Genomic DNA, 16,634 nt, shown 5'->3' on the forward strand with positions numbered 1-16,634 from the left:
GTTGTAAATTGTTTAATTACAAAAAAATTTATGAGCGTGTGTGTGTATATACTATAGTACATTAAGGATTTGTTTTAGCCTCTTGGCTTCAGATATAGGCATGCATTCCTGTAAACTGAACAGGAGTGCGAGATTACATGTAAGAGCAGTCTTGTATCTAAAACTGCTTTGCTTGCAAATAAGGAGCACCATATGCTTTGTGAAGGCTTTCCATGCACTGGCTATACTTTGTTCTCAAAACTTGCCTTGTTGCAATGTGTAGTCTCTCTCTCATACAGTATTTCAACATGGCTGCATGCAGTATATCTTCACCTATATTAATATGTTGCTATATATAATTCCATCTGCGTAACACTTTAAGGAAGAATGAGGTTTGCTTTTAACAATTCTCAGATTCAGCTCTAATGTTAGTGTGTATTGTACTACCCTATTACATGTTCATTGCTTCTATTCAGAATTGTTCTTTGTGATGCATTATGTATAAAATGCCAATTATTTAACATGCAGTCCTCTTTCATTATGGCAGGAAACAGATGGCGAAAAGCACACAGATGAGTTGTATTAAGATCTTCCATTGCTTTCACTTGCACTTCCATGCATGCTTCTTTTTGAGCATGTCCAGATTTCCACACACCAGCGTGTCAGCACTGTTGTGGGGGAAGGATATCAGGAAAGAGTTTATTCATTGTTTTTAGAAATGTGAAGAACCTGAGATGAAGTGGCACTGCATTTAGGACATCTTTAAATTCTGTAAAGGTCCTTCCATCCAAGCCTTTTTGCTGAAGAACATCTGCACAATGGGATTCTTTCTCCAAAGTTAGAAAAATAAAGCGTTTTGAGATTTGTTGTTACACTTGAAATAACTGCAGCTGACTGACCTAGATGTGTTTTTCTGTACTTTGAAGGCGTACATATGGCCCTTGACCTAGGATATTCTTCACTGCTCTTCTGAGAGGGCTCTGTTGAGAAGCTGTATCCTCCAGGGCCATAATCCTCCTGGCTGGCTCTTCTACACTCCAGATATGACTCTCAAAAATGGCACGGGCAGGACCTAGGTCTTTCGCTGTCTAGATTTTGTAGCATCAGTCCACTTCATAGAAGACTCGGAGAATTGCTTAAAACAAAATTTAGAATAGTTTAGGAAATGTCTAGATGGCACTTGGATCTTTTCAAAAGGACATTTTGAAACAAAGATGTTAGATTCTGGACTTCATACTGTTTTGTGTAATTTTATATGATTCACATTTACTTATACCGTGAACTTCAGGAGCTAAAAAGGAACAAGAGAAGACCCCAGTGCTTGTCCCTCTTCATGTGATAACAGCATAGAACTGCCCACATGAGCAGACTACCAGATAGAGATTGTGCAGTAATACCTACACTGTACTGTGCCTGATCATGTAAGTCTGAAAAGGATGCTCCAAATTACCCTTAAATGTATTAATTTAATTCTGCTCCAACTTCACTAGAAGACTTCCTATGCTAAAGCAGCAGGTTTAAATAAAAGCCTTATTTCACACCACATGCTGGCAAGTAGCCACACTGACTGCAAGAGCTCACTTGTGCCTGGCCACGCAAAGTGCTCAGCTTAGCTCTCGTAATTTGCAAAGGGAGTTGAGAATGGTTGACAAGATCCAGACCTTAGACTGTGAACTCTTTGGCAGGGGTTGTGTCGTTATCTGTTTGTGCAGTGCCTTGCATGTCTACTGGTGTTGTAGAAAGACAAAAAATAATACTGGCATAAGTAAGGCGAGCAGTAGGGCCTAGGTGAATAGGCTCAGTCCCAGCTCCTAATGGAGATAATGGCAGAACTCACTGCCTTCATTTGGAGCAGGACTGATCATTACGTGATGCTGGTTAGGACGAAACTACTTGAGGCATAGACAACCTTGGTATCATGTGGGTTTATATATTGTATGCTAGGTACATGAGAAACCAGACTTGGCTATCCTATATCCAATGATTTTGTCGCGAATGACAACAAATCACTTACTGCTTTCCACTTGGTAATGCCAAATTATTTAATGTTAGTTATGCCGTCAAACGTTCATTCGATTTGCCAACTGCATCATGTCTAAGGACTATGATTTTATTTTCCACTCTGGAGGGTCTGTAGTGAGGATGATGGACTTCAGGAAGGAGTCTGATTGGAATCAAAGTTAAATCATAAAGTAACCACCTAACAAAATACTAAGTGTCACACACAAATTTTCCCTCGGGAGAGAAGAAGAGGAAGAGAGAATAAAAGCACGTGACAGATGTTAGTCACGATGCTTAATGCACTCCTGGAAGACACTTGAATACTACAGTGGTGAGGGCAGCATAAGAACATGAGTATAACAGAACAGAATTATAGCTCCTGCTAACGTGACTCTGCCTTACCCGTGTTGCTTGGCTTGCAGCTCTAGCAGATGGACCCATGGTATTAGTTTGACACTGCTGGATGACTGGGTACAGTTGTGTTTCCCTCCATCAGCAGCCGAGAGCCCGATATCACCAAAGCACGTGAAAACTTCTCTTGCCAAACAGAAGGGCTGAGAGTAGAGCTGGTGAGAGGCCAGACTGGACCTGAGCATTGCTCCAGCTCTATCCTGGACAGTTACTGGCCACCAGCAGGAATGGCAGTGGGTTTGAGAAAACACAGATGTGACTGAATTGTGGAAGGACAACTGCTTCTGGAAAAGCCTTCGGACAATTCATGGGCAGATGTTGAAGCTTGGATAATGGCTGGTAACTTTCTACAAGTGGTTCAGAATGACTTGAAACCGGTGGCCTCTGGTTTAAGGCAGCATGTGTCTGAACAGACTGACTCCTGAATTTTCTTCTGCCTTTAAAAGAGAGAAATAGTTTTATTTTAATTATATTTCAGTTACATACCATCAAAGCACACACATTACTGGTTCTAGTCCATTTACTAGGGGTATATTTTACGTAGCGTTCTTATCACACATACACTTTTATACTGAGGATCTAACACTTTACAAACAAACAGTCAGCGAATAATAAAAAATTAGAGATTGTAAAACATATGAGTCATTTGGATTCATCCTACTGGCAGTGCAAAATGTTTCAGATCTTCTGTTGCCTTTGACTGGGGCAGAATTTGAGCCTTTGTGAGGTAACATAATAATGTAATTATTAAATCCATTCACAGATGAATAAAATGGAGAAAGAGAGAGCAAGATTCCCAAAGAAAATGTAGGTGTATTGATGCTGAGTGTCACCATGCCTAACTTCGGTGTCTAGAAAATCACTGTAATTCACAAAGCCAGTGTTCGATGCTCAGGCTCAATATACAATGAATAGGTGTTTCAGGCATGGTATTCACAGAAGCCAGCATGCTAGGTGGCTCCTTGCCTAAGCTAGCCAATGGGAGATGCCTAAGTAAGGGGTGTATCTTAAGCCCATCCCTCTTCAGGAGTTGGTGCCTATGGGCTGCAGGGAGGCATCTTCCTCTGCTTGGGACTCTCCGCTACAAACCGTTTCTTAGGTGTTAGGTGCCTCCACCCTTTCTACCAGAAGTGAAGGCGGCAGCTCTCCTCAACTTTTAGCCCTGCTGTTAGAGTACTTACCTAGGCTGTTGGAGTCCCTTAGGATATGATGCATCTGAAGAAGCAGGTTTTTACCCACTAAAGGCTTATACCCAAATAAATCTGTTAGTCTTTAAGGTGCCACCAGACTCGTTTTTTACAATATGAGGGGATTGAGCAGGGATTTACCACTGCTTAGATGCATGCCCTAACCACTGAGGTAATGGTATTCTGATGTGGGGCTCCCTCAATTTCTCTTGTTGAAGCTGTTCTACTGTGGAACTCTTAAGTGCCTAAATCCCTTTTTGAAAATGAGATTTAGGCCCCTATATCAGTTGGGCATTGCAACGCTGAGCACAGCAACATCCCAATACCTTTACAAATCTCAGCCCGAGTACCTTAGAAAATTCCACTACTAAAGCTTTATATAGTTTAATTGCAAATTAAAACAAAGTAAGGTTACACAGAATTACCCTTACATTCCTAGTCCCTGAGGGCAAAGACACTTCCACCTCAGTGTCACAGGGCAAATTATTTACAACAAAGAAAGTTGTTTGAGGTCAAGAATTTAAGAGGAAGACACCTATGTAGGGGCAGATTATTCCACATCTACCTACTGCGGGGTGTTTGCACCATCCTTTGAAGTTCCTGCTTCCGGCTACTGTCAGACAAAGGATACTTGTCTAAATGGACCTCGGGTCTGAGCTGGTCTGGCTATTCCTACATTTGTACATAATCCCAAATTTGTCCTAATGTTTACAACCCAATGCCTCACACTCACAGCCATCAGCCACGTGGCCAAAAGACTACACAGAATTCCCGCTGGGGCCACCTCTGCTCCTCCCTGATTGGACAGAAGGATTGTGATTGAGCAAAGAGGACCACTTAAATGCACAGTTGATTTATGTATTTAATTCTTGTACGTTTGCATGTTCACAGAATAAAATAATAATAAACCCCACCCACAAACCACTGAACACACCAGATACCTGCTTGTGGACACAATCAAGTCCGCAGATCACAGACAGCAGGTTGGCACGCACAGCAGGAACCTAATATGCTTGATGCTTCTCTGTATTGATTCTATGTCAAACTCACACAGAGCGCCTGTTCATTTGACTGCAAGCTTCACCTTCCATAGCCAGGAAACCCAAAATGTTAACATACGCTGGTACTTTAATGTCATAGCTGTAATTGGGGGGTTAAAAAGTATTAATATTTTTTAAAAAACAGCAAATCTGTAAGACCTAATGATGCAGGCATGAATTTTGCCTTTCAGGAATTCCTAGGTTGTTGATCTTTTCCCCCAGTGCATGAAATAGGAAGAGGGGGAAGCAAAGGTGCTGAAGTTCCATTATAAGCAGCCAATTCCTTCAAAAACTGACATTTCTCAGCTGTAAAGCAACATAAATCCTAAACGGACAATTCTCTATAAATCTGATTGCTTGCTGAATTCAGGAATAATTTCAATGAAATTAATATAATAACCCAACATCAAGGATATTACTATTACTCAGCTCTTTTATACCTCTCAAAGTGCTTTTCAAAGAATAGTATCATTATCCTCATTTTACAGATGCTGCGGCACAGAGAAGTTACATAGCTTGGCGCAGAGCCGGGAATAGAAACCAGATCTTGTGACTCAGTCAGTGTCCTATCCGCTGGCTGCTCTCATCTCTTTTCCATATATAAACTGGCAGTAACATGATGGAATCAGCTTAGCTGGAAGAAAGTCTAGTTGGCCTGGCAAGTAGTGAGCAATTTTCCATACCATTTACAACACCACATTATTTTTACTTTTATACTCAGAACGATAAAAAGTACACTTTCAATAACTGCATACTGGGCAGTGGCCCCTGTAATAAAAGCCTCAAGACTCCCACTAAAGCCAATGGGACCAATGCAGCTAAGCCTCATGCACTGATTCAAAAACGTGCCAATGGATGCTCTGCACTTCAGATGGGATGATTGGGGAGAGTGTTAATGGTAATTAAAGACAGGCCTGAGCTGCCAAGTTTGGATCTAGATGCAGTTCTGACTTTCCCAAAGATCCAAAGTGTTTGAACTCAGGGGTTTTGGTTAAGCCCTATTTCTAGTCACTTGCTTATTTTAATGTTATCTTCTTAAAATATAAAGGACAGATATGAATTAAGAACAGAGAGGCTGTGATTTGTGAGTTCCGCCAAATATGTACAAACATCTGTTCATGATTTAAACTGCCAAGCTGACCGCTGTCCAAAAATATTCTATATTCAGCCCAAATTCAGCAGTTACAGTGCTGTGTAGTGGACCACCCCTATCTACACATAAATAGTACAGCCCCTGAAAACACTTTGGAAACAAAGGCTGTTCTATTTACTATACTGTACTGTAAAGTAAAGACACTTTTTTTGGTGCACCCACCGTATTTTCATGCTTCTGATTTTCCTCATTTTATGTAGGGTTGTTAATATGTGAAGACTGAATGGCACCAGCCAGTAAAGTGAAATATTAAATTAAGAACATGAAATACAGTTGTTTCATAAATTGTAAGGCCAGAAGGGACCATTGTGATCATCTGGTCTGACCTGCTGTATAACACCGGCCTTAGAACGTCCCTGAATTAATTCCCATTTGGATGTTTTCCTAAAAGATGTGCTCTAGTTCAAACATGATTGAAAAACTTCCAGTGATGGAGAATCCCCCATAACCCTTAGTAAGTTATTCCAATGGTTAAATATAGTCACTTTAAAAATGTGTCCCTTATTTCTAATCTGAATTTGTCTAGCTCCAGCTTCCAGCCATTGGCTCTTGTTTGCAAGAGCCTCTTTTTTTCAAATTTCTGTTCCCCATGCAGTTATTTGTAAACTAATCAAGTCTGTTAAGGCATGTTTTCCAATCCTTTAATTATTCACTTGGTTCTTCTCTGAACCCTCCAATTTATCAACATCCTCCTTGAATTGTAGACCTCAGAACAGGACACAGTATTCCAGTAGCAATCATGTCAGTGCCAAATACAGAGGTAATATAACTCTCTACTCTAGTCTCATATATATACATCCAAGGATCACATCTGTCTATTTGGCCACAAGCATTACATTGGGAGCAACACGTTCACTGATAACCTCTACATGATCTCAAATAATCCATTAGCGTCACCACGTTCCCAGGATGCATCCCTCACTTCGTTCCTTGATGTTGACTTTACATTTTGGCCTTATGAAATCCAACAAGGGCACCCACTATCTCAGGCTTCCCCAGCCATTGCCTTTCTTGGATGAAGACGACCCAGGTCTCAGTTCCTTCCGACAGGGGTATTTCCAAGCTGCACAGTTCCCTGCCTTCACTTATGTTATTCGCAGGCAGAGAGGCTGCCCAGCACACCGTGCTGCTTTCTCTTCAGTGATTAATAACAAGTGATTTCAACAGCTTATTTGTACATATGACTTTGCTCTATGCAAGGCTATTTTATTCTTAAGGCAAAAAGCTTAAAAAATTATGTATTAAAACAATACTAAAACCTATATGCACGCTAATAAGTTTACGAGATACCATCACAAACTCTAATGGTGGACTCGGCAGGAGCAGTCCTTCAATCCCCACCCATGGGGTGGCGTTGTGATGAGTCAGCTCAGACAAGCACCCAGTCTTATGGGGCCTAGCCCTTCCAAATCAATCCTAAGGATAGGGGATCCCATAAACCAGGAGTCGTTTGCTCGATCAGGAAGAATGGCCACAAAACAGTTTAAGAATCTGGCTATTTATCTAAAAGTCTCTTTCTTTGTTCTTTGGTCCCGGAGAATCTAGTTTGAGTAGTATACGTGTAGTCTCCGAGGGCCGGGAGGTATCTTCAAAGGGCTGATAACCAGAGGAATTACATTAGCAGAATCTACGGCCACATACCAGAGAAGGTACGTACAATGCCACAATAACACATACACAATTGCTTTTTTAATACAATGGACTCCAAAGGTATTAAACCTAAATCAATAATTTAATCCAATAAAATTCATTCAGGATATTGTAGATAATTGTCAGTCCGTCACAGTACCAAGTCAAATGCCTGACAAAAGTTTAAGTATACCACATGTGACAAAGTTCCTCCTCTACCTTGGTGGGTCCTGTGCTTATAGACGGATTTGCTCGCCTCACAGATTCACCCTGTGGGTCGGGAAACAGCCCAGAGATCTTCCCCTCTGATAGAAGCCACAGTTCAGGTCAATTCCTCCTGTGTTTGATTAGGAGTTGGGAGGTTTGGGGGGAACCCAGGCCCACCCTCTGCTCTGGGTTTCAGCCCAGGGCCCTGTGGACTGCAGCCATCTAGAGTGCCTCCTGGTACAGTTGCACAACAGTTACAACTCCCTGGGCTACTTCCCCATGGTCTCCTCCCAACACCTTCTTTGTCCTCACCACCGGACCTTCCTCCTGATGTCTGATAACGCTTGTACTTCTCAGTCCTCCAGCAGTATGTCTACTCACTCTCAACACACCCACCCACCCCCCTCTGGTTCCCCTTGGCCTGACTGGAGTGAGCCCTTTTATAGCATCAGAGGGGCCTTAATTAGAGTCAGGTGCTTAACAGCCTCACCTGACCCTTAGCAGGTTAATTGGAATCAGGTGTTCTCATTAGTCTGGAGCAGCCCCTGCTCTGGTCACTCAGGGAACAGAAAACTGCTTATCCAGTGGCCAGTAGATCTCCCTTCTACTACTCTGCTGTTACCAGCTGGCCTGTGTCTATCACATACATCAACACTATTACCTTTATCAACCAGACTTGTAATCTCATCCAAAAAAATATCAAGTTAGTTTGACAAGATCGATTTTCCTTATACCCATGTTGACTGGCATTCATTATATTACCCGCCTTCAATTCTTTATTCATCAAGTCTCAAATCAGCTGTTCAATTATTATGCCAAGATTGATGCCCTGCTGCCAAACTTATAATTACCTGGGCCGTCTTGTTTACCCTTTTAAATTATTGGCACAATATTAGCTTTTTTTGAGTCCCCTGGAACTTCTAAGTGTTCTAAGACTTATTGAAAATCAACATTAGGATCCAGAGAGCTTCTCAACCAGCTCTTTTAAAAGTAAGTTAACTGAACCTGTTGAATTAAAAAATGTCAAACCAGAGCTGCTGCTTAACATTCTCCTTGGTTACTTTTGGAATGGAAACTATTTCATCATCAACAGCATCTTCATCATCATCATATGATATAAATACATTATCTGGCTTTTTCTCAAATACAGTGCAGAAATGGATTTAACCCTTCTGCCTTTTCTGCATTATTATTGATGATTCTACCATTTCCATTTGGTAATGGACTAATACCATTGATAGGATTCCTGTCATTCCTAATATAATTTTAAAAAACTCCTCCTTGTCCTTAACTGTAGCTTCTGATTTATATTACTTTCATCTTCCCCTTTGTTGCATGTGTTATATATAATTTTTTAAATGATTTTTATAGCTGTTTTCATTTCTCCTCTCAGACAGGTTGGTTTTTAACAATGTAGCATTTTATCACTATTGTGGCTTTTTGGGCATCTAGCAAAAATGTTCTTAAACAGTTCCCAGTTATCTTTCATTATCATTTGAGCCCCTCGGGGTCATTATTTTACAATTAAGCTTACCTTTCTGATTACGGCACTGTCAAATTGTAAAATTGCACATGGGGATTTTGCTTCAACACAGGAATCAAAAGCAGCAGTTGTAAACTTACAATATAATTTATATTCAGGGCAAGATTCTCTATGCCTTGTTCATTATTTTTAATGTAAGAGCCAACAGATATAACAAGAAATGAACAAGTATCCTGTTCCTAGTTCTCTGCCTCAATTTATAACCTATAGCATAACTGTGGTGTACAGTCAATTAACTCAACCTTTCAGCAAGTTCTGAGCCCTCAGAGATGTGATGAGTATGACTTATTTTACATCAGTATTTCCAGTGAGCAGGCAGCTAGCCCTGCCTTATAGATCATCACAAATCTAAAATAGTTTTTGGCTCACAATATAAGTTCAATGCATGCTTTTGTTCATAAGGGATGAGGACATGAATTACTTCATATCAGAATGATTGGCCAGGTCTAAATGTTGGTTCTTTTCTGATGAGTACTGTATTTATGTAATGGAAGCTACACTAGAGAAACAGCCCCACGTGCATTAGTGATCAGGAAACCCTCTTGCTCATATAATCAGGACATTTTGTTTGCTTTCCCCAATGTCTCCCATTTAGCAATTTAGTTAAGAGTTTGGCACAATTTAAGGGTTAGAGTTCTCAATAAACAGTCAAGGGATAGGGCTCACTGAATTCACTTTTTAACTACTTCCCATCTGTGTTTGAATTTCCACCATTACAAAAGGCATCTCCTGGGCCAGAGATCTAGCATTCAGTAGTTTGTCAGTGGGGATTCAGGTAACTTTGATAGCCATTCTGCTTGTCCTATGCCCTCCCAATGACCCTCCCCTGGAAGAATAAGTCAGAAGGTCACCTCCTAAACATGCCTGCTTAATAATTTGCTTGGAAATTAGGGAAGTTGAGATCTCTATTTCTTAAATTAGGATTTCCAGTGGATATTTCTTTTGTTCGCATTCTGGCCCCTTTGCACTGCTCAGATGTCACAAAGGTGCCAGAATCTGATCATAGCTAACCAGAAGAGAATACTCTGAGTGAAGGGGAACCCTCTGTATAAACAGGGGAACTGACTCCTGTGCTCATTTGCACTACTAGTATATGAGATAAGTTGGAGGTAGGAAGGGGGTGTGGCTAATATCATATGGTCCCTTAAGATGTGGACTGGTTCCCAGGATCAGGGAGCTGTAACCCTAACCAGCTCCTTAACACACCTCTCCTCTAATCATCTACACTGAGTGGATCTTAGACACAGAGGTGAACCTGGCCCATGTTGTTACTTACGATTTTTTTAACTTTTCAAAACACTGTATTTGGTATGAAGTGTAATAATTTGGCAAGATTCTGGGCAGCTTCACCATCTTTGCCATGCTCACACATCCTATCCAGCTCATCAATAAGTTAGCCCATCACTCTGGAATTAGTTTCAGAGCAAAGAAACTCTTTTTCACTTTGGTTAATTTTTGTGAACATTCAAACGCAAATCAGCTCCAGCAACCACATTCCTCCCTGTCCCCTGCTGTCTTCCTCTCTTTGATAATGTGATATCAACCATGAGAAAGTGAAGAGTGGACTGTGTGTGCTGTCCTCAGCTTTACCAGAGCACGTAAATATAGGAGTGACCTAATAAATGTAAAATTTGGTGAGTTGAGAGCTGTGAAGCTTTTCTGAGGCCAGAAACACCAGCAGATATAGTAATTTGAATCACAGTTTATACAGTTTGACTCCACAGAATCTAGAAATTTAGATAGTTGTTCCTCTAAGTACTTGACTGCATCATGTCATAAAGCTATAAAATAAAACACCAAACACCCCAGTCACATTTTCCCTGAGGAACAACAAGCCTAAACAGACTGTTAATACAGCCCATGTTTTGGTATACCTACCTGCATACTGATGGGAATCTTGTGAAGGAGGCTGCATCTGGGGTGTTCCACTTCTTGTGTGTTGTGAGCTACTACTCTGGCTTGAATTACTTGCGGAATTGTTTCTGGATGAAGACCCACCTCCACTATCCACCTCTTCAATGTTGTTTCCACTGTTGTGACTGGCATGACAGTCCTTCCGCATTCTGTTTGTGAGATGAGACGTACTCTCAAGTTACGTTGCTTATTAGAATTTGTGCGGCCAACATTAGATAAACTCACAGTACAAGTGAATAGCTGTGCTCCGACCAGCCCTCTAGATGTATTCAACAGGCAAACACCAGAGCTCTGACAGTTTTGAAGACAGTAATTATATTACATTATAGTTTAATATTAGAGGTGGATAATTTGGTTTAGTCAAAATAAAAAGCAACATAAAACACCATTCATCGCCCAAACCAAATCTGTCTTAGTAGTTGGCCTTGGAGCCCTGAAACCAATCCAATGTCAAATTGGTCCCAAAAGGTGAATCTTTATATGAGGCAGCCAAGTGGCAGTCTCTTCTCTCCCAAATCTCATATGCTCTGGGAATAAAGTGCACTCTGGGAGATTAATATACAAAGGAAACCCCAGAGTGCAGGTTAGAGCAAACAGAGCTGCAGTGATGGGTCAAGCAAACCAGGGTCCTGTCCCTTCTCTACAGCCATGAAAGGAATGGAGTGGATGGCAGGTCAAATGCACTATTCCTGCATGAAAAGTGCTTACAGAGTGAAAAAAGAAAGATGCGAGATACAGAATTAATGGGGGAGAGAGAGAGAGCTATTGGGATTATATATCCTGGAAGTTGGGGCCTGATGGTGGAGATTCAGTAAAAGGTTAGACTGTGTAATACTGTCTGATTTTGCATTGTCTGGTCTTGCAACTTTGACAAGTGACAAAGTTTCATAGTGGTATAATTTGATTGGATATCCTGCAAAAATTTGCAGTATTTGGTAACATATGCAAGCTATATCTGTTCGTATTTTTTGTTATTTGTTCCTTTATGAAAATTACACAAAAAATAAAAAAAGGTTAGGTGTATTTTGGATAAATATCAGAACTTGGGAATGCCTGTCTGACCCAAACTGCCAAAGTTTAGAGCGTAACACCTATATTCATGTTTCAACACGTTCAGAGTCACTGCAATGTGGAAAACATATTGCTATTTACAAAAAATAAAAGATAAAATGCCTTGGAATCATTTTTATTTTGAGAAATCATTCTTTTCTGAATAAGATCATTGCCAATAAGGCTAAGTAGTATGATGATGATGCTGTCTGGCTGACAGAGGACTATACTTGAATGTCATTAATGGAGTTCAGAGTTTTCTTTCCACAGTAGTTGGGAAGCTATTCTATATACTTCTTAATAGAAAATAACATGATCGCAGACTTCCTCCCCTGCATATCATAATACAGGCTGACTATTGTCTAACCACCTACCTTAACCACTTGGATCTGAACCATGTTTTAATGTTGTCCAAACTGATAGGTCCACCCCAGATGTTCATCAGCTGGCTGTGTGTCCCTATGTAAGATGTGGTTAATGGGGAAACATACATTGGATATCCCAGTGGCTGATCACATGAAGAGTTAATCAAGTTCCTCAAGACTTGTTTATTGTTCTGGATACTACCTCGCTCTGGATTACGATTGCGCAAAAAAATTAGCTCCTGTTGCTGCCCAGCCCAAAGCCCTCTGACACATTCCTTGTTTACCTGCAGTTAAATAGAAAAATATGGACCATTTGAAAATGTTTTCAATTAAAAAAAATACTACGATGGTGTATAATCCAAATAGAACCATACTTTGTATTTACATAGTATCTTTTATCAACAAGTCTCAAGAAATTTTACAAATATTACTCAAATAAGCTTGAATTTTTATTTCAGATGAGTAAACAGAAGGACAGGAAATTTAACTGAATTGATCCGGGCCACACAGTATGTCAGGAATAGAACCCAGGAGTCCTGGCTCCCAGTCCCCTGCTCCAACAGCCTGATCAACCTCCCTCTCTTAGCTAAACCTGCTTACTCAACAATGGTATCCAGGTCCCAAGAATTCACCAAGTGAAGATTGCCTGTTTGTGTAGTGCCCTGGACACAGATGAAATAATACAAATCTGAAATACTAGAAAGATGTCTTTGGTACCTTGATAACTTTGAAGCTCAGGTAGCTTTTGTGGAGCATAATAACTTTATATTCATCTGTCCCTTCATCCACTATATGTCTCAAGGTGAGCAGCTCTTCTCTGTTAGAGAGTACAGCTCTGCGCCAGGCAGGGTCACCCTCATGACAAATTACAATCTTTTCTTCAAAAGATTGGATTGCCTCATACAGAACTGCAGGGTCCTCATACTCATCTGGACAGGTGAACTGGTCCTGGTATTAAATGAAATGAATATTACTATGGTCAGACAGTTCCACAAAAAGAGAACAGCTATTGAAGATAAACTAGTTCCCGCTTTCATTGAAGTCAATGACAAAGCACTGTTGACTTCAGTTGGAACAGGTTTGTGTCTATAAAGGCTACCTTAGAGATAACACAGGGTAAGGGTGGGGATTGGATGAGGGAAAAGGAACAGAACCATTAACACTCTAGTACTATAGAAGGCTACATGAAGAAAATGTTTGTATGATTACAACTAACCCACAGAGTATCCAGCCTCTTTACTGGATAGACACAAAGAATGGTAGTTTAACCACTTTAAGAAAAAAGAATGGAATTGAGATAGATAGACCTGCAAGTTCTTTCATGTAGGATGTGACTGAAATAGAACAACCTGTGAAATGTTGTACTTTAGGTGGAACTCCATCATTGATTTTATATATATATAAACCTACAAAGCTGAATAACACCTAGAGATATCACATTATTGTGCTGGTTCTTTATCTGATACACAGTAATATTACTACTGTTAATGTAAGGAGACAATGTCAATGAAGTGTGGGAGTTCATATGCTTTATATAGCAATGTTTATAGCTGTTTTAAAAGCAAAAAAGATTTGTTCCTGTCTACGACATCATTAAATTAATAGTCCCTTATAATTTATCAGCACCACAACCCCCCCCCATCTCTCTCCAGAATGTCCTTTTAAACTTTTAGTGTCCCTTTGATCTCTAGGCTCACAGCCTTGGAAAAACATATGTGTAACTATGAGATGGAGCCTGCAACTAGGCCACTCTTTGGATTGTCCCTGCACAAGTGTTTGTTGCAGGGTTGCTTATCTGTAGCCACTGGGGGTGCATTCCTGTTTGTTTTTCCAACAGCTCCCTAGCAAGCTAAATCAATACATCCATACCGGAAAGTCTAATAACCCAATATATCTAGGCAGTAATTCACTGACCCAGTTGCATCCAGTCTTCAGAAAATTGTTATTGACCAGTATTCTTAGATTATTACATAGCAACTCCACCATCCGCTACATTCACAACATGTAGAGACAATGCTATCAATTAAATAACACATTATATAGAACAAAAACTACTGTATGGTTAGTTTACATGAACCATAATCTGCTCTGAGTTATACAGATGTAAATCTGGAGTAACTGCAATGACCTCAATGGAGACACTCCAGGTTTACATCTGTGTAACTGAGATCAAAATGTGGCCCCATTGTCTACATGTTCAGAAACCTCATAGCACAGTCAATGAAACAACTGTGCCATTTGACTGATAAGAAGCGTCTTAAACCTTCCAAACAATTTCCCCCTCAACTATATTTTTAAAAGGCAACAATATCAAGTCATTTCTTTGTTAGCACATAAACGGTTAATAAAATAGCAATCAAATCAGTCTAATTTTAAAAAATATATAGGAATGAATCTTGTAGTTCTTGTGCAGGTAAAACTTTGATTGAAGTCAATGGGTTTTATCTCCATGAAGATCAAGGAGTCTGGAATATAAATGATTTAAAATTGTGTGTGTGTGTGGGGGTGGGGAGACAAAGAAAAAAAGATCAGATGGTGAAATATACATGAAACAAATATAATCACGTGCTAAGCTTTTCTATTTTTGTCAAGCAAGTTATTCAGAAGAAAGCCACAACTACAACCTTCCTCTCTCATTTTATTTTGGACCAATTTCAGAGCATTCCTGCATTTCCTTAGGAAAACATGTATAATAGTAATGGTGAAAAACCTGCCTGATGTAGCTTCAGGGACATTCTGACTGCTGGAGCGACCACCTTATGCAACAGATCCATGTCTGCAAACACCCATTCATCTTTTGCTGTAATTCGAAAGTCTCCTTTGAACAGAGCATGGAGTCCATAAAGAAAGGAATCTAAACTGTAAAATAACAACATTAGTTATTCCCAGAACAACAGTTCCATGTTGAACCAATCATTGCAAATAGTTTTCCATTTTCACAAGTTACAGGAGTTGATAGCGTCCCTGAAAAAGTGAGAAATGCTACATGTAGTTCTGTTTAGAAACTGTGGTTCAACTTTAACTACTTTCTCCTGCAGCTTACACAGTAAATGAGTGACTACAAAATGAGAGTAAATTGGATTGTAACTACTAAACAAGTGTGGCTGCTTACTAGTAAGAGTTTTAAATATATCTTGGCTGATCATCTGACCTACACCTAAGAGAAGAGTCCCATTGATACCAGTGGGTCTACTTGCATGAATAAACATTGCAAGATTGGGCTCCTTATTTGTTGACCTTTAAAATGCATCTAGTGCCATTAACTTTAGTAGTTTGCACTGGCAAGGCACAGAAGTTTAGATATAGATACGCAGATGCCAACACAGCTGCACAAAACCCTTTCAATGAAGCCTGAAACCTGCCTGGTTTAGGGTTTCATTACAAACCTGAAAGTTAAACCAGGCATGCTGTAAAGTGTATTAAGATTCATGAACATTTCAAGGAAACTTAGGAACAGTTTTGAGCAAACATTGGGGTGTTTTGCATTGAAATAATAAAAACAACACTGTTCGGTGAGGTTTTGATAAGAAGCCAGTTGGAACTTGGTGCTTCTGACTGAGCTTGGTTTGGAGGTTTTGAGTTTGCTTGAGCTTGACATACTCAAAGCAAGATATACAAGGTGCAAATTCAGGAGATCAAAACCAAAGAAAATGTTTGCACAGACACCTGGGAGGCAAAACTACTAAGTTCAGCTCTAATGCTTATCTGAGACCAAAAGCTTCCCAGGACTATAACAGATGTTTACAAAAAGTTTGTATTTTTAATGAAAATGACTTAAATCGCAGTCCTAAAACTATTCAGAAGAAGCAGGCCATGGTGTTCAAGAAAATAGAATTAGACCTTGGGACATCTGTTACAAACCCACAGGACATTGTTTAATCTACCTGACATGATTTTATTCACTTTTACAAGAGTGAAGTTTTTTACATTTTAAAGACTCTAAGGAGAAAAGCAATAAGATCTTAGAGATTTCCATTACCATCCAGGCTTTCTCCAGAGAATGTGTGAGCTCTTCACTTAATTGAGTTTTTGTAATTATTTTAGGAGAAGGAGGAGGGGAGGGAGGAAGTAATTCTCTTTCCAAGGGAGAGAACAGGGAGATTAGGAAACTGCCTGGTCTATCTTCAGCTGCAATACATTTCTAATTTTGGTCTT

At 40.0% G+C, this 16,634-nt stretch overlaps 1 protein-coding gene across 1 annotated transcript in view; it reads right to left on the minus strand.

Moving 5' to 3' along the window:
- PCNX2 (pecanex 2) overlaps positions 1-16,634 on the minus strand; it is a 248,327-nt gene continuing 231,693 nt past the window's right edge. Inside the window, 8 exon segments of the mRNA XM_030556904.1 lie at positions 1-2,421; positions 2,424-2,692; positions 2,695-2,727; positions 2,730-2,828; positions 11,029-11,213; positions 12,489-12,763; positions 13,197-13,427; positions 15,194-15,338. Coding sequence (XP_030412764.1) covers positions 2,275-2,421; positions 2,424-2,692; positions 2,695-2,727; positions 2,730-2,828; positions 11,029-11,213; positions 12,489-12,763; positions 13,197-13,427; positions 15,194-15,338 — 1,384 coding nt within the window. The 3' untranslated portion in view covers positions 1-2,274.

The sequence above is a fragment of the Gopherus evgoodei genome, chromosome 3 (genome assembly GCF_007399415.2).
Source record: "Gopherus evgoodei ecotype Sinaloan lineage chromosome 3, rGopEvg1_v1.p, whole genome shotgun sequence".
Lineage (NCBI taxonomy): Eukaryota > Metazoa > Chordata > Testudines > Testudinidae > Gopherus > Gopherus evgoodei.